At 34.9% G+C, this 27,757-nt stretch overlaps 2 protein-coding genes across 2 annotated transcripts; both read right to left on the reverse strand.

Annotated features, from left to right (window-relative positions):
• Positions 1-5,371: 5,371 nt before the first annotated feature.
• On the reverse strand, positions 5,372-23,637 carry LOC133283623 (secreted RxLR effector protein 161-like). Its single transcript, XM_061480506.1, has 2 exons — positions 22,980-23,637; positions 5,372-5,472 (listed from the first exon to the last, which is right to left on the reverse strand). Exons 1-2 carry the CDS (start codon positions 23,635-23,637, stop codon positions 5,372-5,374), a joined length of 759 nt encoding a protein of 252 aa, XP_061336490.1.
• Positions 23,638-26,874: 3,237 nt separating this feature from the next.
• LOC133283624 (uncharacterized) lies at positions 26,875-27,519 on the reverse strand. Its single transcript, XM_061480507.1, has 2 exons — positions 27,298-27,519; positions 26,875-27,207 (listed from the first exon to the last, which is right to left on the reverse strand). The coding sequence occupies exons 1-2, from the start codon at positions 27,517-27,519 to the stop codon at positions 26,875-26,877; spliced, it is 555 nt and encodes a 184-aa protein (XP_061336491.1).
• Between the last annotated feature and the right edge of the window lie 238 nt (positions 27,520-27,757).

Genomic DNA, 27,757 nt, shown 5'->3' on the forward strand with positions numbered 1-27,757 from the left:
ATTGTTTATTGTTATCAAGTGTGTGTGTGACACTAGTTCAAGGTGAATGGTTTCATTTTTGCTAAGTGTAGGTCTCACATTACAATGGTATCATATTTTGGTTCGTATGGTACTGTATATAAGATTTTTAATTAATTCAATTTTGTTTAGTATCCTTGCTGACATATTCTTGAGAGTTGAATTAAGCATAATCTTTTGGTTTCTGAAATTGGCGATTTTCGATAATTTAAGTAGCGATTTTTCCACTATTGCATTGTGTTTTGTTTTGAATGGATTTCACTTTTGGATTTTATATGATTTTGATACGAATTGTATCAGAGAAGAAGAGGAAGGAGAGATTTTAAGAAAAAGGTAACTCAAGTTTTTATTCAGATGGATCTTTGCATGTACAGAACAGTATCTATATGTACCCAAATGCTTTACACGAATGCTCCTAACCGACTAACAACCAATGCCACATGTCATCCTATAACTACTCCATGTGTGCTACAATACAATCACAAGCTAATGAGTTTAACTATTTCATCTACTACTCAGCTACAATTGTAATCTTTCATCCATGTTGGGCTTTCCTTCTTCCTAATGGGCCTTCCAAGGCTGATGGCATCATGAGTTGGCCCAACCAATGTTGTATCTGTAACAACTACCTCCTTCCCTTGAGAGACCTTGTCCTCAAGGTCTATGCTTGGATAAGCCAAACGCAAATCAGCAGCTGTTTCCCAAGTGGCATCTTCAGGAACAATATTTGTCCATTGAACCAAATACTGAACAATAGCGGGAGTGCCAGAAACCGATTGTGTACGAGAAGCTATAATGGCAAGAGGCATTTGAACTGGCCTATTATCCACACTCATAGCAGGTAGAGGAGTGAAGGGAACATCTGGGTTACCCCGAAAAGGTTTCAAACAAGAGATGTGGAAGGTGGGATGAATTTTGGATGTGGCAGGAAGATCTAGCTGATAAGCAACCGAACTGATCACCTTCTTGACTGTAAAAGGACCATAGTATCTCTTGGCAAGCTTCTGGTGTGACCTTCGAACCACTGAAAGTTGGCGATAAGGTTGTAACTTAACCAAAACCAAATCACCCTCAGCAAGAACCAAATCTCGACGGTGCCTATCACTTTGATTCTTCATTCTGTTCTGGGCTCTCAGCAAGTGTTCTTTGAGACTAGCTAAGATATCATTTCTTTGGGAAAGAAGTGTATCTAAAGCTTCAATAGTAACTAAGCCCCTCGGGTAATGAGGAATTGAAGGTGCTAACCTGCCATAAACCGCTTGGAATGGGGATATTCCAATGGAAGAATGAACTGACGAGTTATAGTGCAACTCTGCCCAACATAAGAAAGAATACCACTTATGTTGTTGTTCAGCACAAAAAGCCCTCAAATATTGCTCCAAGTAACGGTTTGTGACCTCAGTTTGCCCATCGGTTTGTGGGTGATAACTAGAACTGGTGTTGAGTTTAGTACCACTCAAAGAGAACAATTTCTGCCAAAACTTACTTAAAAAAATTGTGTCTCTGTCAGAATTCAAAGACCGAGGAAAACCATGTAATTTTACTATATGATCACAAAAAATTCGAGCCACTATTGCTGCTGTAAATGGTTGGACTAAACCAATAAAATGAGCATACTTTGACAATCGGTCTACCACCACCAAAATTGCAGAATGACCATTGGATACAGGCAGCCCCGTAATGAAATCCAATGTAAGATCCTCAAAAATGGCTTCAGGGATAGGCAAGGGCTGAAGTAAACCCAATGGTGCTGAAGTTGAAGTTTTAACTTGTTGGCAAGTTACACATTGCTGGACAAAAGTAGTTACATCCCTTCTCATATGTTGCCAATAAAAAGAAGCAGAGAGACGCAGAAAGGTGCAAAGAGAACCCGCATGCCCACCCAAAGGAGTAGAATGAGCTTCCTCAATCAATTCTGTTTTCAAACTGGATTGTGATCCCAAATAAAATCTGCCTCGATGATAAAGGATCATCTTTAACCAAAAATAAAGGGTCAACTAAAACACCAGTAGATAATTTCTGGTGTATAGCAAGTAGGTCCGAATCAGAAAAATTTTCTGATTTAATTCGATCCAGAATGCCAAACTGTGGCTCAGACATTAATGATAAAGAAAAACCAGCCTCAGCAGACTCAAATTGTCTTGAAAGTGCATCAGCAACAATGTTGGAGGAGCCAGGTTTGTATTCAATAGTAAATGAATATCCCAAAAGCTTATGGACATACCTATGCTGCTCTGGAGTCTGTATGGTCTGAGACAATAACTCCCGAATGCTTTGGTGATCAGTTCTTACTATGAAATGGGCTCCAAGGAGATAGTGTCTCCATTTCTTCACTGCCTCAGTGATGGCATACAATTCACGAACTTAAGTGGATGCTTTGGATAAACGAAACCCAAGCTTTTTGCTAAAAAAAGAGATTGGTTTGGAGTGTTGAATCAGAACAGCCCCTATGCCCACAATAGATGCATCAGTTTCGACAATAAATGGGGAAGAGAAATCTGGCAGCCCCAAGATTGGTGTTGAGCTCATAGCAGTCTTTAACTTGGCAAATGAATCAACTGCTGCTGGTGTCCAAATCAGTTTGTCAGCTTTCAACATTTCAGTCAAAGGTGAAGCAATGTCAGCATATTGCTTTACAAATTTTCTGTAGTAGCTTGTGAGACCCAAAAATCCACGCATTTGTTTGATTGTGGTTGGTTGAGGCCAATCTACCATGGCAGCCACTTTTTTTGGATCAGCCTTCACGCCTTCAGCACACACAATATGGCCTAAGTAAGAAATTTCAGCAACACCAAAGGCACACTTACTCATTTTAACAAAAAAATTATGCTGCAATAAACAATTGAAGGTCAGTTCTAAATGATACAAATGATCAATCATAGAGGGGCTATAGATGAGAATGTCATAAAAAAAAACAATGACAAATCTTCTCAAATAAGGGCGAAAAATCTGGTTCATTGCTGCCTGAAACGTAGCCGGGGCATTTGTCAAACCAAAAGGCATGACAAGGAACTCATAATGTCCCTCATGGGTGCGAAAAGCAGTCTTATGTATGTCTTGAGGAAGCATACGGATCTGGTGATATCCAGCTCTAAGATCCAACTTGCTAAAGACTGAAGCACCAAGTAGTTCATCCAACAACTCATCTATTGTTGGTATAGGAAACCTGTCGGGTACAGTTATTGCATTCAAGGCCCTGTAATCTATGCACATGCGCCATGAGCCATCTGATTTCTTGACTAATAGTACATGTGAGGAGAAAGCACTCTTGTTGGGTTGGATAAAACCAACAGATAACAAATCAGTCACTTGTTTCTCCAATTCTGATTTTTGATGATGAGGAAAACGATAAGGCTTGACATTCTTAGGTCTTGCTCCCTCCATCAAGTGAATTGAGTGATCCATACCTCTAAAAGGAGGTAATGACTGAGGAGTCTGGAAAATAGCCATGTACTTATACAGTACCTCCCATAACTCAGCAGAAAGTGTGTCTTTGAGAGCCTCCAATTCAGGCAGAATCAACTGCTCATTGATATCAGAACCCGAGGATGAAAGGACACAACAGGAGCTCAACTTATCCCTCTTGATAGGGGAAAAATCATCTGAGTCCACATTACCTTGCAATTTGATTCGCTGGCCATCCTTCACAAACTCCATGGATTGCTCAACATAATCATGGGTCACTTGGCCTAAACTTTCCAACCAAGACATACCCAATATAATACTCAAATCATGCAATTCCAGCACCCAAAGATCAACTACAAATGAATGGTTCTGGATAAGTAAAGTGACCTTCCAGCACTTTTTGTCACAGAACAGAAAATCTCCATTTCCCATGAAGACCTTCATTCCCTTCGAATGCAACATAGGAACATTCAGTTGATGAGCTAACTCACGATTTATAAAATTGTGTGAGCTGCCAGAATCAACTAGCACACTTTCCTTATGTCCACAGAGCCATGTTTCAAAAATTAAGGCTCTAGGATTAAAAGAACCTGCTAAGGAATGCAGTGTAGCTGCCAAACTGTCATCCTTGGACTCAGGGGACCACAGAATTTCTTCTTCCGTGTCTTGTTGGTCTTCATCAATTTCACCAATCAACAAAAGAATTTTGGACTTACATCGATGTTTTGAGGTCCATTTTTCGTCACAAGTATAGCAAATTCCAAGTTCTCTTTTTCTTGCAATTTCTTCAGGAGAGAGTTTTTTAATTGGTAAATTTGAGGCAAGAGGTGTAAAAGGTTTGGGTATGTTGGGACTAGGTGTATGCGTATAAGGAGGATTGGGACTAGGTTTAGGGATAGTTGTTGGTGTAGATGATGTAAGGACAGGTTTCTTTGGGTAAGAGGACAGAGAAGAACGCAATTGGTCGTGGTGAGTATCAATGGCATATGCAAGCTGCATGGCATGGTGTAAGGATGTGGGCCATTGGAGTTGAGTCGCACTCCTCAAGTTCGGTTGAAGGCCAGAGATTAAAAAACTCATCAAAACATCATCAGAGAAACCAGGGACTTGGTTCAACAGGGCTTCAAAATCCCTAATGTACTCCATTAACGAACCAGATTGGGAAAGATTGGAAAGAGTACCTTTGAGATCTACAAAGGCCGAAGCACCAAAACGTTGACGCAACGCTCGAATGAAATCGTCCCATTAGTGAATCGAACCCGTATTAAACATCCATTGAAACCATGGGGAAGCTTGGCCCTCCATCTTCAACCCAGCAAGCTGCACCGTCATATGCAATGGAACCTGCTGCATCTGGAAGAACATTTCTGCTTTAAAAATCCAATTATTCGGGTCAGACCCATGGAATTGAGGAATCTCCACCTTGACTGACTTCAATATTCTTTGTTTCGGTGTTTCTGGTACACGAAATTGGGAACCATTTGCGTCACATACAGAGCTATGGAGTTTGGAACTGGTTGGAGTAGAGGATGGGTTTCGATTCATGAATTCTCGTAATTGGACATCGAGGCTAAGCACCGATTCCGTCAATTGATCAAGTTTCTGAGTCAAATCAGAACGAACAGATTGAATTCCTTCCTGGAACTCGGTACGAAGTTCGTCGGCAACTTCCTGAATCCGCATGGTGATAACGAAGTTCAGATGAAAGCACCAGATGATACGAATTGTATCAGAGAAGAAGAGGAAGGAGAGATTTTAAGAAAAAGGTAACTCAAGTTTTTATTCAGATGGATCTTTGCATGTACAGAACAGTATCTATATGTACCCAAATGCTTTACACGAATGCTCCTAACCGACAAACAACCAATGCCACATGTCATCCTATAACTACTCCATGTGTGCTACAATACAATCACAAGCTAATGAGTTTAACTATTTCATCTACTACTCAGCTACAATTGTAATCTTTCATCCATGTTGGGCTTTCCTTCTTCCTAATGGGCCTTCCAAGGCTGATGGCATCATGAGTTGGCCCAACCAATGTTGTATCTGTAACAGATTTATAGTTTCGTGAAATTTTAGTTTTTAGAATTGGATTTTGGTTTCCATGAAAATAAGTTTTAAGCAGTAACACTATTACCTTCATTTTCATGTCACTCTGAAATCCATTTAGACTTTTGTTTTTTCACATTTGGTTCCGTGATATTTGAGAACTAGATTTCTAATATATTTGTGAACTGTTATAGTTATTTCGGTGGATTATTATTGGATTAGGTTTATTTTTTCAATGTGGGTTGAAAATTTTGATTGGATCTCTACATTTAATTTTTTTTGGACCTTAGTACTATTTATGTACTGTTTAAGTTGTGAAATTCCATGTTTAATGTTTTGACTGAATTTCTGATTTCCATGACTTTAGTGAACGTATTATTGTTACACTATTATTGTCTTTGTATAGTTATGCCGCTCATGCATTAATTGCTAATGCTTTGTATATGTGAGCTTAAAGTATTAAAGCCATGCCCTTGACTTTCGTATTATTTTATATTTGAATAATCTTAAATGCTGATTTTGTGGTAGAAATTGGCATCCTTTATACGGTACTATATACGCAAATCTTTATTGCTTTTCCTTTTTCTATTTGCCTAATTACTCTTATTTGTGATATTCTTTTGATATTACATTACTGGCATTGTTGTTGGGCTTTAATCATTAAAGTTTCGATATTCGTTTTGGCTGACATGTTATTTTTCGTAATTTAAATTTCATATCTGATTTGGCCCTTTAAATTATTGGACCTTTGGTTTTGATTTTAGTGAAATAAGTGAAAATCAATTGGAGTTTTGCACACTTTTTTGAAATAGGTTCACATGGGTAGGTCCCATAATTAATAAACTTTGTCCTTTTGGGGACATTTTAGTGGGTTTTCACATTTTGCATTTAGTGAAATTGGTTTCATATTTCATTTGGCTATATGGTTCTTCCATATTTTATTTAATTGGCACATTTATGTCTAGTTCACCTTCATTGTTAAATGTTGTTGCAATGTTTTTAGGCTCATTGATTGCCGGCTATTGCATCGTGACTTGTGACTAACAATTAATTAAATGCAATTAATCATATTTTGCAGTAATTGAGGTTCTTGATTATAGCTTAACATATAAAAATTAATATTTACTTTATTTGGAGGTGTTGTTGGTTCATTTTATTGAATAAAAAGGAGTAAAGCTACTATATAATTTAGCATTAATTGCATGTGGCAATAGGATGATAAATGGGTATAACAGGTTCTAAACCCATAACTGAAGGTTAATATTTATGCACCGTGTGAATTAAATTAAGCAAACTTTTATGTCATGTATTCTTATGATTTGATTGTATATGTTACTTTATGTTTTCTTTATACATGTAATATTAATATGAATATTTTGAATATTTTTTACATTTAAGATTATTTCCTATGGTTTGGAGCAATAATTTGGGTTTGGAATTTAATTAATGTCAAGTGATCCATATAATCTATTTAATTAGGGATTAGCCTCAATACCCTTAATTATTTCAATTATATATTAAGAATCTTTAGATCATATAAAGGGTGTGACATTAGTTGTAATTCTTACATGCAATGGCGGACCTGCACTATTGCCTATGTGGGCAAGTGCAGACAGTAACTTGTAAAAGTAACTATTTTTTCTATTAAAAAACTGATCCGTTTTTCTTTTGGAGTTGCCAACTTATAAGTAACCAAATGTGTTCGGTCTCTCAATTACTTGTAACCTGTATGTTTGAACAATAGACATGTTTTACTACATTCTTGAAATTAATATCCTTGTGCTTATATTTGTGCGACTGTGGAGGCATTTTTAAAATATGTAGTTCTTTGTGATTTCATTAGAAACTCCAGTCTAGGAAATCAGATTAGAAGAAATAATAGTGGAGTCAAAGAACCATGTGGGTCAGCTTCTGTGAGGATAGTTAATTCTTAAACCATGTGTTCCTTACTCTGTCTTAATCAAGATATGACAGTATTCACCTCCTTTTACTCTTTTTATTTTATTTATTTTATTACTATTTTTCATCGATTGTTGTAACTTGTTTTGCTCAAATTTGACATGTTTCTTAAAGAAATTTTTTGCTTTCAATAATGATTGGATTATAGACAGCATTGTGTTATCTGTTATGGTATAACATTTAGTGAATTGCCTATCGCTTGTTTGATAAAATGTCTGAACCACCTACTTTCTTTGGACTGTGCTTCACAAACCAATTGAACTGCCTTTGATTTGATTCTAGTTTCTTGTATTAGTATATGCTATTTGATTTTCAAATTTTTCTCTATTTATAGACGTGGTTTTCCTTATACTATGTTTCTTTGTCTATATGATAAAGACCATCTAAATGTAGCCGTGGTCACCACTACTGGGTACCCATATGTTAATAGTATAGTTAACTTAGTTTAGATTTACTAAGTTGTTACTTTCTCTTGTCTTAATGGTTGGTGTTGTGGTCATGTACCCAAAAGTCAAATTTTCAATTCTTATATTTAATCTTTTGCAAATGTAAGATAAGGCTATCTACCATATACCCTTCCATGGATCTTGTGCATGGCAAGAGCTTTTTTTTAAAAAAAATCGGGGGGGCTGTCTCCGAACCCCTGACACTAAATGTGCAAACATAAATACAATTTCTTGGGTCTACCACTGCTTACATGTGATGCCTTTATTTTAGAATTACGAAAATATATAATTTATAAAATTTATTTTCCCAAAGGAGATAAATTTTAGACAATTATATATAATTTTCTCCTACTTAAGCATAATAAGTATTTTGTCTTATACTTTAATGTTAAATGCTGAATTTTTATGGCAAATTTTATTGGTTGACAAATGCAAGCCAATATGATTTCTAGAAACACATGTTGTGAAGTGTTTCATATTGTTAGAAATACATGTTGTGAAATGTTTCATGTTATTGGACATTGTTGTGGATCTATTATTTTGAATTATTATATGTTAATTACCTACCCAAAGGGGGTTGTTACATATAATAATTTGGAAAATTGCATGAAGAAATTATTGATGAGATTACGTAATTCAAAAGTATATATCTACCCAAAGGGGATAAATTATTTTTAAATTAGATGTGGTATTATAGAGAAATATGTATAATTTAAAAATCTATCTGCCCAAGGGGATGAATTTTTATAATTGTATGTAATTCGCCTTGTTATTCAAATCCTCATTTGTTAGAAAATATTTGTATATTATATTCCTTGCCCAAAGGGGGTTTCTGATATATAAATTATTTTGTTGTTGCCCAAATTTAATCTTATTGCGTTGTGTATATCAATCAATTATTTTTTTTGCCATAAACAACAAGCATGCCATTGTTGAGTTATTGACTATGTCAAATTATAAGGAATAGAGATGTATAATTTATAGAATATTTTTATTTATTGAGTTGTATGCTTCCACTTGAACTGTTTAAGTGCAATTTTTTTAAAAAAAATGCTAATGTATTTAAATTCATGATTAGTAAAGGTGTTACACCTTCTTGTGGAATGCATCATGATTTTGGGCAAGATGTGCAAGAGCTTTTATGAATTACTACAGGTGAATACCATCAAAGTGTGATTGCTTGTATTGATTCATGGAAATTTCTTTGTGATTTAGTAATGCCTCTAGTTATTTAATACAATTTCGTATCCAAAGGGGGTTATTGTGTGTTTTAATTGGAGGTTTGTTGAAGATAGAGTTATTGAGAGTGCATTGGTCTAGGTGATCTATTTGCTCAAAAGGGACAAATCTCTAAAGCCAGTGTATGCTCATTAATTGATTCATATGAGGCTCTGACCTTGGTTTAAACCTTGGTATATGCATTCTGCCCAAAGGGGAATGTATTGTTTTGTTGGTCTCGTTATAATAACTTGCCTTAATTAAAGCTGTATTTTGCCCTATAGTTTATTATGATGCATTTGTTTTGCCTTAACAGTAAATTTTTGTTAGTTCCTGTAAATTAATTTTTAAATAAATTTGACCAATGCATCTATATGTAAGTAAGTAGGAGTAGATGTATATTCTTAGTACTTTGTGAAGATGACATTTTATTTTTCAGTCAGATGTTAACGAAACAAGAGTTTTTTTTATCTTGAAGTAGCCTTCTTTATATATAGAACATGAGTTTTAGATTCTTTTAATTCCCTTGATCAGTGGAGTTATATTCAATTTGCTTTTCTAGTCACTTTTGTATGCAAACTGACAATTATATTTGGGACTTTTGTTTAAATTTTATTAATGCTAATCATTATTGTTATTTCTCCTGACAACTGAGAAATATATGTATGAAATAGTATCTTTAAGCATACTGTGAGCTTAAAGATATTTGGATGTCATAACTTTTGAGATCTCATGTTGTATTATGACAAGTAAATTTATTTAACCTGAGCAATTTCATGTCGTTTGGAAATTGCGTTAATTCAATTTCATATTGTTAAGAAATTGAATTAAAAAAGTAATTTCATATTGTTTAGAAATTGCATTATGGAGTATAATTTCATGTTGGTTAGAAATTGCATTAATGTAATTTAATGTTGTTGAGAAATTATATTGAGGACCGATAAGAATCAGTGTGTTATATTGCTGATCATATTTTGGCACCAAATTCTTACTACACTATTAGGCCCATAATTCATGAAGATGTAATACTTATTGTATGTGAATATGGAAGGTCATATGCTATGATATTTTCGGTATATTGACCGCTATGTTCCTATGACAAGGTTACGTTGGATTGAATTGTGTTGAGATGTTGGAATTGGAACATTGTTTTTCAAAATCATTGCCACATAAAATAATTTAGTCATTTACCCGATACAATCGTTTTAAAAATAAAGTTATTCTCAAAAATATATCAAATTAATAATATAGCCCAAGTGGGAAAATGTTGGAAAATTTTATTTATGTGGGCAATATTAATTAAATAGTTGTGTTTTAAAATTAATTGGGTTAATGGATATTCCAATTCTATTATTTGGTTTGCTTATTGTGATCATGTTGAGTTGGGCTTATCACATCTGTTGGTATTGGACTTAGTTAGGCAGCGGTATAGGCTTTAGTGTGACCCTGATTTTCTGTGATGGATGAACCCAGTGGACACAATCTCTTTTCAGGATATTTGGCTAGGTCCCCTCTCTAGCCTATTTATATTGAGATTAAGGGTGCGTTTGTATTGGCTTTTTAAGAAAGCCTTTTTTATCACTTCCTTATTTTAAAAGTACTTCCTATAAAAGTTACAGCTATTTAGATTTTTTTTTAAAATATTTGATTTTTGAAAAAAAAATATTTGGCTTTTGACTTTTGCTTTTTTTAAAAGTTAAAATTTTTAGCTTCCGAAAAAAGTAGGTTTTTGACTTTTTTTACGACTTCTACTTTTTTTAAAAGCTGGCATCCAAACAGACTTTTTTCGAGAAGTGCTTTTTTTTCTTAAAAAAAGCAGTTTTTGAAGAAAAAAAAGCCCATCCAAACGGGCTCTAAGTCCTATGAGCATTTATACTCTCATCCTATCGATGAGGCTGCCACTTTTGGAAAAGGTTATAGAGAAGAAGATCCTTGCATGTAGTCTCTTCTTTCCTCCAACGTTGTGATAATCCAACAAGGTACACATAATCTCAACTTTGATTTTATATTATTTAGTATTTTATAATTATATACATGATCTAGGAAGTATAAATCTTTCAAGTTTTTGTTGCTCTTCTATGAGATACGACGACTAGAATCTAACTTATTATTACTTGATAAAAAGACTTCGATATGTTAAGAACTAATCATACATAAAATTTATTAGATATAAGTTTAAAAGTGAGTTAGACTAGTAGCAGCATTATATGTATAATTTGTCTTTTATAAATTTTCATTTGCTTTCATAACTTTTTCTTTGTGTCATTTCATAACATGTTTCATTTCAAGAGTATTTAACGAATATTGGCTAGTGGTGAATAGGGGTGAAAGTGGGCCGGGCCGGCCTACAGGGGCCTACGGCTTGACCTACGTCACGCCAGACCTGATCTAGTACACTTCGTAAAACAGGCCAAACTTGGGCTTTGAAAAAGCTTGTTTAATAAAAACGCCGTAGGCTCACTTTCACAAGGTCTGGCCTATAAGTCTACAAGCCGGCCTATATTGTACTATTTATTTCAAATAAAATAAAATATAATAAGTATGCCTTGAAGAAAAAACAAAAGATATAAATTTAATCAATTGCAATTATTTATAACTTAATTACATTCGATTATATTTTAATAGAAATTTGACTTTATTTTTTATATAGGAAGAATCAACATCTCAGTATATTAGATTGTGTATATGAATATATTATTAAAAGGTTTTTGGGAGAGGTTATACTTACTACAAGCATTATGATGTGTTTGTTGGATTCATGTAGTTATTTTAATTTACATAGTATGGATTTGTTTGTTGGATCTGATGAAATATTTGTTATTTTGTTTGAACATTTTGCTTTTGAGAGTGACTTAAATGTAGATTGTATGAGTTTTGTTGTGATTCATGATTCTGTTTGGACGTTCAAATTATGATTTTTGGTTTAGCAACATAATTTGAGTATTGTGTAAAGTTGATTCATGGTTCTGCTTGGAAGTTAAAAATTAACAGGCTAACGGGCTGGGCCAGACCATTTGTTTTTTTATAAACGGGCCAAGACAGGCTAACAGTTAGACTCGTACTAGGTTTAGGCAAGGCCAAATTTAAATTTTTAACGTAGGCTTGGACTTTTCGGGACAAAGCTTGGCCCAGCCCAGCCCACTTTCACCCCTAGTGGTGAAGATATGGCTAGTAGGGGTGTGCATGGGTTAAGTCGGGTCAGGTTTTTGTGCCGACTCGTCCCAACTTAGTTTTTATAGGTCAGGTATTTTGACCCGACCCGCTTTAATTTGATCCAAGTCAGGTCTGACTTAGTTTGAATTTTTTTGAACTAGTTCAGAATCGGGTTCGATCTAACCTGACTTGGTTTCTGAAGTGGGTCTGACTTGGTTTCTGAAGTGGGTCAAATCTGACCTGACCCATTTTTGACTTGGTTTCAAAATATGTTTTTAATTTGATTTTTTTATATTTATTGATTTATTTTTAAACTCATGTAACTTAATTATTTATTTGTTTTAAAATATATAAATTTTATAATAAATTTGATATTAAAGGAATGTAATTTTAAGCCCCTGCACATGTGAAGCAAAATTAGTGAAAATTAATGAAAAGTAAAGGATGAGAGAACGCTCTTCTCATCTTAAGATGACAAATCACTAATTTTAACAACGATATAATATAAAATTACGTTACAAACGACAAAAATTTCGTCACAAAATTATTTTTTCGTTGGAATACTTTTTGTCGAAAAGCGACAAAATTTTTTCTCTAATGAAATTTTTTACAAAAATAAATTTTCTATCGAAATTTTCGACGAAATTTAGTTTTCGTCAAAAGTTTTGACGAAAATGATTTCCTCCATCAAATGTTTTAAACGAAAAAAGAATTTCGTCAAAAATTTTGACGAAATGTTTTTCGTTCAAAATTTTGATATGAATGTGTTTTGATGAAAATTTTGACGGAAATTGTTTTGAGGGAAATTTTTCATTCGAAACTTTCGACAAAATTTAGATTCTCTAAAGAATTTTGATAGAATATTTTTTCCGTCAAAATTTGTTATCGAAATATTTTTTGGCAATAATTTTTACGAAATTTTTTGACAGAAATGTGTTCCGTTGAAAATTTTGATGGAAATGTTTTATATCAAAAAACTTGACGAAAATATTTAGTTCAAAATTTTGAACTAAAAAAGAATTTCGTCAAAAATTTTGACGAAATGTTTTTCGTTCAAAATTTTGATATGAATGTGTTTTGATGAAAATTTTGACGGAAATTGTTTTGAGGGAAATTTTTCATTCGAAACTTTCGACAAAATTTAGATTCTCTAAAGAATTTTGATAGAATATTTTTTCCGTCAAAATTTGTTATCGAAATATTTTTTGGCAATAATTTTTACGAAATTTTTTGACAGAAATGTGTTCCGTTGAAAATTTTAATGGAAATGTTTTATATCAAAAAACTTGACGAAAATATTTAGTTGAAAATGTGTTTCGCTAAAAATTTTGATGAATTTTTTTTTTTTTTGTCAAAAAATTTAACGAAAATATTTCCGTCGAAAAATTTCGCCAAAATTTGAATTCTGTAAAGAATTTTGATGAAATTTTTTTTTGTCAAAATTTTTTGATGGAATGTGTTTCGTCGAAATTTTTGATAAATATATTTTTTTGTGAAATATTTTGACGAAATTTAGATTCCATAAAAAAAGTTGACAAAAATATTTTCCGTCAAATTTTTTTACAGAAATGTTTTTAGTCACAAATTGTGATAAAATATTTTTTGTAAAAAATATTGATGGAAATATTTCCTGTAAAAAAGTTTGACGTAATTGTTTTACGTTAAAACTTTCTTTTAACGTAATTGTGATTTTCTTTTTCGTTTTTTTTCACATAATGGGTTTGGGTCAAGTTTTAGGTCAATGGATCATTATTAAAATATGTCAGGTCTAAAAATGACCCAAATAAAAGTGGGTCAGTATTTAAACCCAGTTAAAAAAATAGATATTTATGGGTCAGGTCAAGGTCAGATCAAAGGCAGGACAAATGAATCAGTTTTTTGCACACCCCTAATGGCTAGTATGAGTTGTAAAGAAGTTCCATATTGGTTAGAAATGAACAAAGTGATAATTATATAAGTGTAAAAGATCCATAAAGATATAGTCTTAAGGTTTTAGGTTGAGGTGTGAGGTCATCTCACTTATTGTAGTTTATCGTTTTACCCATTGGTGGAAGAATCCTTTTTAAAGATTTTGGGCTCACCCGTACCGTTCGTAATAATGGTATCAAGGCCACAAAAGGCTAGTGTGGTTCTAACACTTGAAGAGAAGAGACTTCCGTAGAAGTTGCCCTTAGGTGAAGTATAATGTTGGGGGCCACAGAAATGGCTAGTGTGGCTCTAATATTTGAAGAGAAGAGACTTCCGTTCAAGTTGCCTTTAGTTGAAGTATGATGTTGAACCTCATAGTTGAGGAGAATATTGAAAATATTCAATTGTGAGTTGTAAAGAAGTTCTATAGCTAAGACAAAGACAACTTAAAAGGAAGAGAAAAGTGTTTAGTTGCAATATTGTATGTACTATTAATTCAATTTCACTTTTCAATTTGACAAATTCTTCTACCTATATTGTTTTAAACAATGTTATTAAGCTCAAATCGGTTAATGAATTAAACTAAATTTTTATTAAATTATATCATAAATATATTAAATAAGGGTTAAGCGTGTATCCTTTTAAAGGACACAAGTTGTATCTTTTTAGTTTTTTATACTATATACTACGGGTAATACATAATTATAATATGAAAAGTTATTTTGTTTCTCTCTTCAGCTGAAGTGACTGAGGAGAGAAAAAAAAAACAATTTTTCATATTATAACTAGAGTAAATACCATTTTGGGTCCGTAACAAAAAATGGTCCCTACTTTAGTCCCTTACAAAAATAAATTAGTCAGTTAGTCCCTAACAAATTCAAAGTGGACCCATTTTAGTCCTTTTGAGGGACTAATATGAGTCTTTTTTGAATTTGTGAGGGACCGCGATTTCAACTGAATGGGTCCACTTTTTTTTTTTGGATTGCTCCACTGGTTTCCGGGGCTTCGCCCCGACTATGTCCAGTCCGACCCGGGTAGGTTACCTAGCATTGGCAGGTGAGTCTCCCAGCGAGAATTTTCTGCATACACAAGGTCTCGAACTCGAGTCCTTGCTTAAGTGAAATGGGTCCACTTTGAATTTGTTAGGGACTATCTGACTAATTTATTTTTGTAAGGGACTAAAATGGAGACCGTGTTTTTTGTTAAGGACCAAAAATGGTATTTACTCTTATAACTATATACTACCCGTAATACATAATGTTAAAAATTAAAAGAATACAATTTGTATTCTTTAAAAGCACAAACTTTTTTCCCATTAAATAATGATATAAACCAATAACATAGTATAATAGCCTTAGTTGTAAGTGCTATTTTGTCTATCCCCATAACAAGATTCATCCCCCACTTTCTGCCGAAACCTGAATGTTTAAAACGCAAACCACACTTGATATTAGTTCATCCAATTGAATTAATTGTGACACGCTTATTCACTTTTGTCTAGCATCCTTCTAGCCTTTCGAGGCCCGGGAACGCTACTACTATTAATTTTTTTTTTTTAAAAAATCTTAATATCAAATCATTATATTATTTGAAATTAGATGATAAAAAATATCATTGTAAATCCTCCACTTTTGACCGGATTGAAGAGGTAAATTGATAGAAGTATGCACAAGTTAGTCTTAACACCACTTGGCCACAATATTAGAAAAAAATATTATATTACACAGAAGTCAAAATACCAGACTCTACGGGTGCATATCACAACCTTCTGGGAATCAATTTTTTTTTTTTAAATTTATGTTCCCAGTAACAGAAATGGATAGAAAACTCGTTTGGTAAAATCGATTTATTTTTTTGTTCCCGGGATGAACCGGTTTAATTTTTGTGCTGGGGAACAGAAAAAAGAATCAAAAAAATTCTGCATTTTTGTTCTCGGGCACAAAATGAGAAACACTTATCTCTCTCAATCACCCTCCACCTCTACCATCATCATCACCACCACCATCATCCCGACACGACCGTTGCCGCCATCGCTGCCGCCGCCGTTGTTCCATTAGTGCTGTCGTCACCACCCCCACCACCACGATGCCACTGCCACCATCACCACCACCTCCACCCATCACTACCACCATCACCACCACCACCACAACTACCATCGTCGCCACCACCACCACCACCATCACCACTACCGCCATCAACCACCACCACCATCATCGCAACCACTGTCGTCACCGCCACCACCACCATCACAATGCCAGTGTCACCACCACCATCACCACCACTACCACCTCCATGACGCCACCACTACCATTACCATCACTGTCACCAACCACCACTACCATTATCGCAACCACTACAACCGCCACCAACCACCACCACCACCATTACACCACCCCCGCAACTACCATCATCACGCCATTGCCACCACCCCCGCCGCCGCCACCACCACCATTGTCACCTACCGCCATCGCCGCAGCCACTGCCACCACCACCATGATGCCATCACAACCACCACCACCATGCCACAGCTACCATTGTTGTCGTCACCAACCACCATTCCTACCACCATTGTCGCAGCCACTGCCATCCCCACCACTACCACCGTCGCCGCCACCATTATCACCGCTATCGTCGCAACCACTGCTGTCACCACCATCACCACGTCACTGCCACCACCACTACCGTACTGCCGTTGTCGCCACCACCACCATGCCACCCCTACCGCCACCACCACCACAATCACATCATATGAAAGTGATGATTCGAAATTTTTTTATATTTAATAGGAATTATTTTTTATTATATTATTTGTTATGTTTTCAAACATAATTCTCATTCTTGGAATAAAAATAGAACATGTTATCAAACACATTTTTTTTCTCAGAAACTGTTCCAAAGCACAGAAATAGAAAAGAATTGTTTCTTTTCAGAAACAGTGCTAGGGAATAGAATGGTTGTCATGCACACCCTACATATGTTAATATAGAAAACTTCCAATCCTAATTATATAAATAGGTAAACCCGGCCTATAAAGGAATATAGAAATTATTATTAAGTAATCTACTACGATGCAATGAATTATTCTAATATATAATCATGATATTATGAGATATTCTAATGGAGTGTATGGTTTGATGAAATAGCAATTAATTGTTAACGCATAAGTTTTGTTAACATGGTTTAACTTTTCTTTGCTACCCACTAGTTAAACAGGTTAAAATTTGAATGATTTCAGTTTTTGTTGTGCTATGATATGAAACAACTTCGTAAAAAGCTTGTGCTTGTTAAAGCCATATCTTAATGATGCTTAGTGCTTCAAGCATATATGACTTGACTAAGTTTGTGCTGTGAGTTTTAAGTCTCCAGACAAATCATTTGATATCAACAAAGTGAGAATATGCTTCTCTAAGTGCCAATATTTTTATTTCACATATGTTATCAATGACATTGGAATAAAATATCTTGTATATTGATTGAGTATAAAAAAAAAATTTCCCACTTTGCCTAGCGCATACTTTTTGCTTTCACTTGTCTTAGTGGCTAGTGCCCTTCCCTTAATTAATTAATCTTGGTTAAAATATATTGTCAAATATTTCTTAGGCTAAGTCAAAAATGGCTTGTGAACGCTAATATGCTTGGCTACCCTGGAAACCTGACATGATACATATTCAGAAGGCATACAAGCTTATATCTACTGAAAAATTTATGACCGTGCAAATTGTATATGAATTCAACTTTTATAAAGGCCCGAAAGCCCGAAACAGACAGGGACAAGTGCTAGGATGACAGTTGGGTTTAGTAAAGGCCCGATTGTGTAGGATCAGATAATTGGAAATAAGGTTTAAAATTCTAATTTTGATTTTGTCAAGATTAGAATTGATTAAGAAGCTACATTTTATGTTTGAACCAATTAAAAAATTAGAATGTAAAATTTTAATTCTTAATTAAATTGAAATTCTATTATTTTAAATATTTTATTAAGAATGTATAAAATTATTACATATAAATTGTTAAATAAAAAAATTAAGTTATTATAAATATAATTTTTCAATAGAACTTGTTTTGTTAAATTACGTGTCTAGTTTTCATAAAATTATGTCTTTGATAAATGATCAGTGCCAAAAATATTTGACGGGTTAAAATGTAGTCCCACTCCAAATTCAAAACCTCTTCATGGAAACTTGTAACACTCACTATTACTAAGCTATAGAAATTTATTACTTTTAATACTTTTATTATTCTATTTTTTATATATTCAATATAAATTTAATAGAATTATTATATATACAACAATTTAAACTATTTTTCTCCTCGAAAGCAATAATATATCTTTAAAAATAAAAAATAATATAAATTATAAAATAATATTTAAAATTTTTATCAATGATTTTAAAAAATAATTTTTTTTACTTTTTTACATATAATTTGATTTAAAATTATAAGAATTCGATATTTTTTTTTATTTAAAAATTTAATACATAAATTCATTGAAATATATAATTTAATTCTAAAAAATATATCCAATATAAATTTAAACTAATTAGAATATATTAAATAAAAATATTATAAAATTTAAATTCTAAAAAAATTATAAACCAATGAATATATATATATATATATATATAATTCTGATTGGTTTATATATATATATATATATATATATATATATATATATATATATAAACCAATCAGAATTATTTTTCCTAAACTCCAAAATAATGTCGTTTGGAGTTGTAGGAGACTATGAAATAACTTTATCTATTGTTGCAAGAAAAAGTGTTTTGAGATTGCAAAAGATAACTTTATCTCCTGTTGTAAGAAAAAAATATTTTTTCATATATATAATAATTCATAATTTAATTATATTTGAATTAAATATAAATTTATTTTATTTTATTTTTGATAATTTTATCTAAACTTGTATTTTGTATATTTTAATTAGATTAAACATATATTTGTTCTATTTTTATAAAAAAAAAAATCACAATCTCAACAATAGTAAAGTTGGGGGGGGGGGGGGGGGGGGAGTTTGTTGACATTATAACCTAAGGCTGTGGAAAGATGTGGGTAAAGTGGGCATTAAAAATATATATAATATCTTATCCTTAAATGAGCAATACAGCTTATAAGTTAATGTGGCTTAGTGATTGGAATTACAAATTTTTATGAGGAGGTTAGCTGAGGTCCGATCCGATCTGTTGCACTCATTCAAAAAAGAATAGGAATATAATTTTTTAAAAATTTTGTATAAAAAATTATAATGTTTTAGTAAAAATTCAGGATTGAAATAATATAATATATTTATTTTTTAATATCACAAAATTAGACTCTTGATTAAAATTTCAATTCTAAAACATACATACCAAATATTAGGGGTGGTAAACGAGCCAGGGGCCTTTGACTCGACTCGTAAAGGCCTGAGCTCGTTTAATAAAAGCTCGTGTTGGAACCAGACTTGGACTTGTATAAAAGCTCGTTTAATAAAAAGGTCTCAGGCTCTAATTCAGAAGCTCGGCCTTAGAGCCTCCCAGGCTAGCCTAGTATATAAATATTTATTTATACTTTTTATACTACTTGTAATAACTCTCTCTCATCAATTTATTTCACCCTATTTTATTGGTTTAACAGACTTTTTGAATGATTTTGTTCTATATTATGCTTTTTGGATATATATTGAATTTATGTATATTTATGGAATTACTAGTGCTGTTCTATATTATCCTTCATCCTCCTTCACACAAACAAACCCACAAAAACTCATTTGTTCCACTGTGCACTGCTCGTTTGTAAATAAATCAGGCCACAGACCAATATTATATTCGTAACAGGTAACAGGCTAAGGCCAGTCAGACACGATTAAATACAGGCTCGACCCGTTAAGATCAAAGCTCGGCTCGGCTCGACCCGTTAAGATCAAAGCTCGGCCCGTTAACACCCCTACCAAATATGATAATTTGAATTGTAAAGTAAAATTTATAATTTCAAAACTTAATTTCAAGTATAATTCTATGGGATAGGATATTGTGACACCCAAGTTATGTTACACCCATGTGACACCCAGTCAATCTCACCGTTAGATCGCTTATGTTGATCCAACGGTTATATTTATTTCCATCTTTGTATGGTCATGATTTTCCAAATTTAAAGTGAAAGCATTAAATATGGAAAATCATAACCATACAAAGGTAGAAATAAATATAAAATATTAAATTTGGAAAATCATGACCATACAAAGATGGAAATAAATATAACCGTTGGATCAACATAAGCGATCTAACGGTGAGATTGACTGGGTGTCACATGGGTGTAACATAATTTGGGTGTCACAATATCACATCAGCTCCGGCATCCTGCCGTCCGAGGTCTCAACCCTCGAGTTACCTGAACCTGAAAGTGTGCCCCAAACGTGGGGTGAGATCTCTAAACAGAAATCTCAGTAAGACAAGGGGTCCTCAAGGATTTCTCCACCCTAAGCTCACTTACATGTGCAATATAAGTTCAAAAGCAGTAATATAATATAAGTTTGAAAATCAGTGCAATGCAGCAGAATAATCATGTCATGTGTGTCAACTATTCTACTGGCCAGAGAAATACAGGATTTACATACGTCTATTACCTACAATCAGTGCAAGTCACTACTTGCACTGACCCACAGAATCACCCTATGGTATGTCTCCTACATACACAGGCTTACCATCTAGGTGGAACAATACATGCATATTATAAGCACTTGCACATAACAGCTCAACAACATTTCAAATATAAATACATGAAAACACATCATGCATATAAACCATCCCCCCATGGGGTATGGTGGAACCAACAATGGCTAAATCGAGGACACGAAAAACTTACCTCTTAAGCAATCAATCCAAGCCAAGTCCACGCAAGCTCAATGTTACCAAACAGCACAATCACAGTCTGTTTATACAATAATTAATCATCCATAATCATTGCCCAAGGTTCCATTAAGTGATTAAGGCTTTCCAACTCATTTTAAGTGATTTAAGACTAAATCTGCAGGAGGTATTCGAATACTCCTCGATGAGTATTCGAATACTCCATGTCTCCAGAAAGTATCCGAATACTTTCACTTAAGTATCCGAATACCACAAGGTATCCAAATACTTTTCACTAAGTATCTGAATACCACAAGGTATTCGAATACATTACCCACAGTATCCGAATACTACCCAGTATTCGAATATTTCTTCAAGGTATCCGAATACTTTTCTTCCCAAAGAAGTATCCCAATACTCCTGCAAGGAGTATTCGACTACCCCTTGATAAGTATTCGAATACTACACGAAAAGTATTCGAATACTCATCAGATAGAATGCAGAAACTCGAGTTGTCATCTGCATAATTCCATTTTTAAGTGTCCAAACATGATTTGGAGTCCAAAGACTCCGTAAACAGATGTTCATTAACATAGTTTAGACTCAGAATCTCAGTCCTTAACTCAAATGATCAAAGTTTCACTTTTTAATGGATTAAACAAGCTAAAATCAGGAAAATAACAAAGAGGTGATCATGGAATACCTCAAGTGCTCAAAACTCAGAAAATGAGACAGATTAGGAGCCTCCAACACAGCTACACAACATTGACTTAGAAGGACCACGAAAATGCACCACAAGTTGGCTCTTTTACACTTAAAAATGGTTCCTTAAAGCCACCAAGACAAAACAATGGCCCACACAATGAGAACCCTCAACTCAGCCCTCAAGACCTCTCAAACTCAGAAACTAAACTCGGAAATGGAGCACCTTTCAAACACTCAAGGCTCAAGCACACTCAAGTATGAAGCTTTTGTGAAGAAGTCAAGAGGAAATGTGACCTCTTGAAGGTTCTCTATGGAGAAATAAAGGTGGCAAATGGAGGACGAAAGCTGAAGGCAGTCAGCAATAAGGGTCTCACGTAGGATGAAAATAAGGCCTAGGGTTTTGGGCCTATTATATATATATATATATATATATATATATATATATATATATATATATATATATATATAGGTCCATTAAACTAATCACACAATATTAGCATTAATAGCTACGCTTATCGTTTTAATCTCAAACTTGGGATTCTGAACCTAGCCGTTTTTCTAGGATTTGTCATATTTTTATTTTATTTTTCTCAGTACTTTGCCGGTACGCGCTTTTACGTAGTCAGTATTAGTTCTGATACCAATTCTCATTATTTTGACTTGAAACTTGTTATGCTAGTCCTATATATTATTCTAGTGACATATACACATTTTTCATAATTTTTCGAGATACTTCATCCGTATGCATTTATACCGTGGAGCAGAACCGGTATCTGCACTTTTCGTCAGAAAAACGACTTTCAACATTATTAATCACTTACCATAATTATTTAAGCCTTCTCATAATTATAAGGGTCAATTATGAAATTAACTCATTAATCTCATAATTAATTAATTAAATTCCTAATTTAATGGTGCAGGTTCTTACAAAGACCAGGAACAAATTTTAGGTAATAGACATTCAGTGTCCTCGAGTCCTCATGATCATGATCCCTATCATAGATCCCCGAGTGAACACCTGTTCTATTCCTAGGGTCTTTATCTTTAAACGCATATTAACAATAAAATATTGGCGAGACATAAATATGATAAAGATAAAGTTTGCTCAAATTTATTAATCATGAAATACTAAATAGAAAAAGGTGTTCATATGAAAAAGTAGTTTGTCTCTAGGACACCTATATACTAACAATCTCCCACTTGGCCTAGATCCAATCAGATCGACGTGTCAAGCCTAAATACTCACAATGACTATCATGTTTTCTCTGAGAGAGACCCTTCGTCAGAGAATCGGCTAAATTATTATCAGTGAGGACATAGTCCATCTTTATCTCCAATCTTTCAATAAACTCTCGGATGAGGTGATACTTGCGGAGCACATGCTTGGACCTTTGATGAGACTGGGGTTCCTTGCCCTGGGCTATAGCACTAGTGTTGTCACAATACAAAGGTATTGGATCAACAATGCTCGGAACCACTCCAAGTTCTGCAACAAACTTCTTGATCCAGACTGCTTCCTTAGCCGCTTCTAAAGCCGCTATGTATTCTGCCTCAGTAGTAGAGTCTATCGTGGTCTCTTGCTTGGAACTCTTCCAAGAAACTGCTCCACCATTTAAGGTGTAGATAAAGCCTAACTGAGATTTACAGTAGTCTTTATCACTCTGGAAGATAGCATCAGTGAACCCCTTCACTTTCAGCTCATTACTGCCACCATAAACCAGAAACAACTCCTTAGTCCTTCTCAAGTACTTAAGGATTATCTTTACGGCCGTCCAGTGACTCTCTCTAGGGTCAGACTGGTATCGGCTCGTAATGCTTAAAGCATAAGAAACGTCTGGTCTAGTACATAGCATGGCGTACATAATGGATCCAATTGCTGATGCATATGGAATCCTCTCCATGCGTTCCCTTTCGGCAGGTGTCTTAGGACACATAGCCTTAGAGAGATGAATGCCATGACCGACAGGAAGAAAACCCCTTTTCAACCCATCCATGCTAAACCTCTTTAGCATCTTGTCTATGTACGTGGATTGGAATAATCCCAGCAACCTCTTGGATCTATCTCTATAGATCTTAATACCTAGTATATAGGTTTCCTCTCACATATCCTTCATGTTGAAGTTCTTAGACAACCAAACCGTTATGGACTGTAACATGGGAATGTCATTTCTAATGAGCAATATGTCATCTACATGTAGCACAAGGAAAACAACAGCACTCCCACTAACCTTCTTGTAGACACATGGTTCATCCTCATTCTTGATAAAACTGTTATCCTTAACGACTTCATCAAAACGAAGATACCAGCTCCTGGAAGCTTGCTTAAGCCCATATATTGACTTTTGAAGTTTGCATACCATATGCCATAGTTATAAAACTGAACCCGACCCGGCCGGGTCTACCCGGAACCCGACGAACCGGTCATCAGACCGGGTCGGGTCAAGCATTGGATCGATCATGCATCGACCCGGTCAAACCCGGACAAAACCAGCCAAACCCGGTGACCCGTTCGGGTCATACATTTATAAAAAAATCAAAAAATCAAAAAACCAAAATTGTTTAATCTTGTCAAAAAAAATGTAGAACTCATTTTAAAAACTTTATGTAATTTTATTTGCTAGTATACTCTTTTACAATGACCTCAAGTTTCAGCTTCTAATACTGAAGCAATTTACGGAATAATAAATTAAGAGAATGTGACATATGTCATTTTTAATGTAGTTGAATTTGAAAAGTATGAGTTCAATGTCATTGAGAGGTATGTTTATGGGGATTCTTAGTTGCAATTTAAATTGACATAGTAATAGCATGCATTTTTTTATTTATGCTTCTTGTTTTTGAGTTTATTTAATGAACCTTGTTTAATTCATTTTAGACATGGAGAATATAATTGAATTTATATGTTCATATTTATATATATTTTTATATATCTATATATATCTGGGTCAACCGGTTCGACCAGTGACCCAGTAACCCAGTACCCCAACAGGGTCGATGCCCGGGACGGGTTTAATAACACTGACATATGCTCTTGGCTCTTGGATTCAAAACCTTCAGGTTGTGTCATATACACTTCCTCCTTCAAGAACACATTCAAGAAGGCGGTTTTGACATCCATTTGCCAAACTTCATAATCATAATATGCGGCTATCGCTAGCATGATCCTAATAGATTTGATCATGGAAACAGGTGAGAAGGTTTCCTCAAAGTCAATTCCTTGTCTTTGATGGTAATCCTTCGCAACCAACCTAGCTTTATAGGTTTGGATGTTGCCATCAGCATCAGTCTTCCTCTTGAAAACTCACTAGCACCCAATAGGAACTATTCCCTCAGGTGGTGGAACCAAGGTCCATACCTTGTTTTGATGCATCGAATTTATTTTGGATTCCATGGCTTCTTACCATTTTGAGGAGTCAACATCCTTGACTGCCTCAGTGTAGGAAACAGGCTCGTCATCCTCAACGGTCTGCTGATTCTTAATCACAAAATCGTACCTCTCAGGTGGATGACTAACCCTAGTGCTCCTACGGGGCTGGGTGTCTACTGCCTTTAGTTGAGGCATCTCCTGATCAACAGACTCGGGTTCCCCTATCTGTTCTTGTAGGTCTTGAGTTTCTTCAAGTTCTACCTTACTCCCACTATATTCTTGAGAAAGAAGGTCTTCCTCAAGAAAAGTAGCATTCTTGGACACAATGACTCTTTGGTCCTCAGGTTAGTAAAAGTAGCATCCCTTAGTTTTCTTAGGGATATCCTACAAAGTAGCACAAGGTGCTCCTATCTCCTAAATTTTTAGGTGCTAGGGTCTTGACATAAGCTGGACAACCGCATACCTTGAGATAACTCAAGTTGGGTTTTTGGCCCCTCCATATCTGATACGAAGTAGTCAGAACAGATTTTGACGGAACCCTATTAAGAAGGTGTAGCACCGTATGCAGAGCGAATCCCCAAAACGATTTTGGGAGCTTCGTACCACTCATCATAGAACGTACCATGTCTAACAAGGTTCGGTTCCTCCTCTCTGACACATCATTCTGATGTGGTGTGTAAGGATCTATCAACTGTGAGAGAATCTCATTCTCTCTTAGATAATCCTGAAACTCCTGACTCAGATATTCGCCACCCCGATCAGATCGAAGTGTCTTAATCATCTTGCCAAGTTGTTTCTCCACTTCATTCCTAAACTCTTTGAACTTTTCAAAGGCCTCGAATTTGTGTCTCATAAGATACACATATCTGTATCTGGACTTATCATCAGTCAAGGTAACGAAGTAGGAGTATCCTCCTCTAGCCTGAGTAAATAAGGGCCCACAAACATTAGAATGAATGAGTTCTAGTAACTCATTAGCTCTATGACTCGCAACTTTCTCGACCTTGGTCTTTGTCATTTTACCAGCCAAACAAGACTCACAAGGCCCATAGGATTCAAAATCCATGGAATCCAGATAACCATCATGATGGAGTCTATACAGTCTTGTCTCATTAATGTGTCCCAATCTATAATGCCAAAGATAGGATCAATTACCTAATTTACGCTTCTTAGTTTGAATACTAGGAATGTCACTATCTGTATTTAAATCCAAAACATACAATCCATTCACTCTAGATGCGCAAGCATAAACAAGATCATTCATAATGATGAAGAACTTGCCATCTTTTATTACAAAGTGAAAACCAGATTATTCTAAACTAGAAATAGAAATAATGTTTCAAAAAATAGACGAAACATACAAACAATTATTCAAATGTAAAGAAAGGCTCGTAGGCAACATAAGATCCATATCCCAATGGCTAGTGCAGCAACTCTTGCTCCATTCCCGATGCAGAGATTGACCTCTTTCTTCTCCAGTTTCCTAGGACTCTTTAGTACCTACAACAAATTGCAGATGTGAGATCCACAGCCAGTATCTAATACCCATGAAGCTGAATCAACACTTGAAAAATTAATTTCTATAGTGAACATACCAGAGGCTGAAGCATCATCATGCTTCTTTCCCTTGAGGCTCGCAAGGAATAATGGGCAGTTCCTCTTTCATTGTCCTTCCTTCTGACAATGGAAACATACATCTTTAGCCTTGTCCTAGAATTTCTCCTTTCATTTCCCCTTGTCTTTGCCCTTCTTCTTCTTGGGCTTGAGCTTGTCTGACTCCACAGACTTGCCCTTACCCTTGGTCTTAGTTAGGCCCGCCAATCAGAAGAACTTGGGTCCTGTTCCTTTTAACAGCACCCTCAGCAGTGGTCAAGAGGTTCAACAACTCTGGGGGTGTTGTCTCCACTTTATTCATATAGTAATTGACCACAAAGCCATTATATGAAGGTGGCAAGGACTGCAAGACTAATTCAACACTTAACTCATAGTCCATGATAAAACCCAGAGAAGCAAGCTTCTCTATTAGCCCAATCATCTTGAGGATGTGCGGTCCAACCGCCATACCCTCAGCCAGCTTGCAGCCAAACAGCTCCTTGGAGGTTTCAAAACGCTCAGCCCTCCCTTGTTTATCATAAAGCTCTTACAGATGCAAGATTATGGAGGGAGCATCCATATGCTCATACTGACGCTGAGGCTCCGCAGACATAGACGCAAGCACTATACATACTGCTTGCTCATTGTCTGCCAATTGTTGTCTATGAGCTTCCCAGTCATACTGGTCATACCCATCTTGCCCTTTAGTAGGGGCAATAGGAACAGGAGAATCTAGAACATATGCTTTCTTTTCAGATTGTAAAACTATTTTTACATTCCTATACCAATCCGTGAAGTTTGGTCCAGTTAACTTGTTAGCATCCAAAATAGAGCGTAAATTCAAATTTTTGGCCATAACTCAATTTCTGAAAATAAAGATAAACTTACATAAGTATTTCACGATAATAACCAAATACAGAGACTTTTAAACGTATAAGGCCCTCCCACTATTTTATCTAAAATCAATGACCCTCAGTGATTGATTTAGGGTTATCCTTCATAAGGACATCCTTAATGGGCTAAGAGAACGACTAGGTCCATTAGTCTCCGGCTGAGCCTGCAAAACTAACTTATCTAGTGGGTTGATTTCATCA

This window comes from Gastrolobium bilobum, unplaced genomic scaffold (genome assembly GCF_033153095.1).
Source record: "Gastrolobium bilobum isolate Gb01-03AN ecotype WA unplaced genomic scaffold, APGP_CSIRO_Gbil_v1 utg25206, whole genome shotgun sequence".
Taxonomy (NCBI): Eukaryota; Viridiplantae; Streptophyta; class Magnoliopsida; order Fabales; family Fabaceae; genus Gastrolobium; species Gastrolobium bilobum.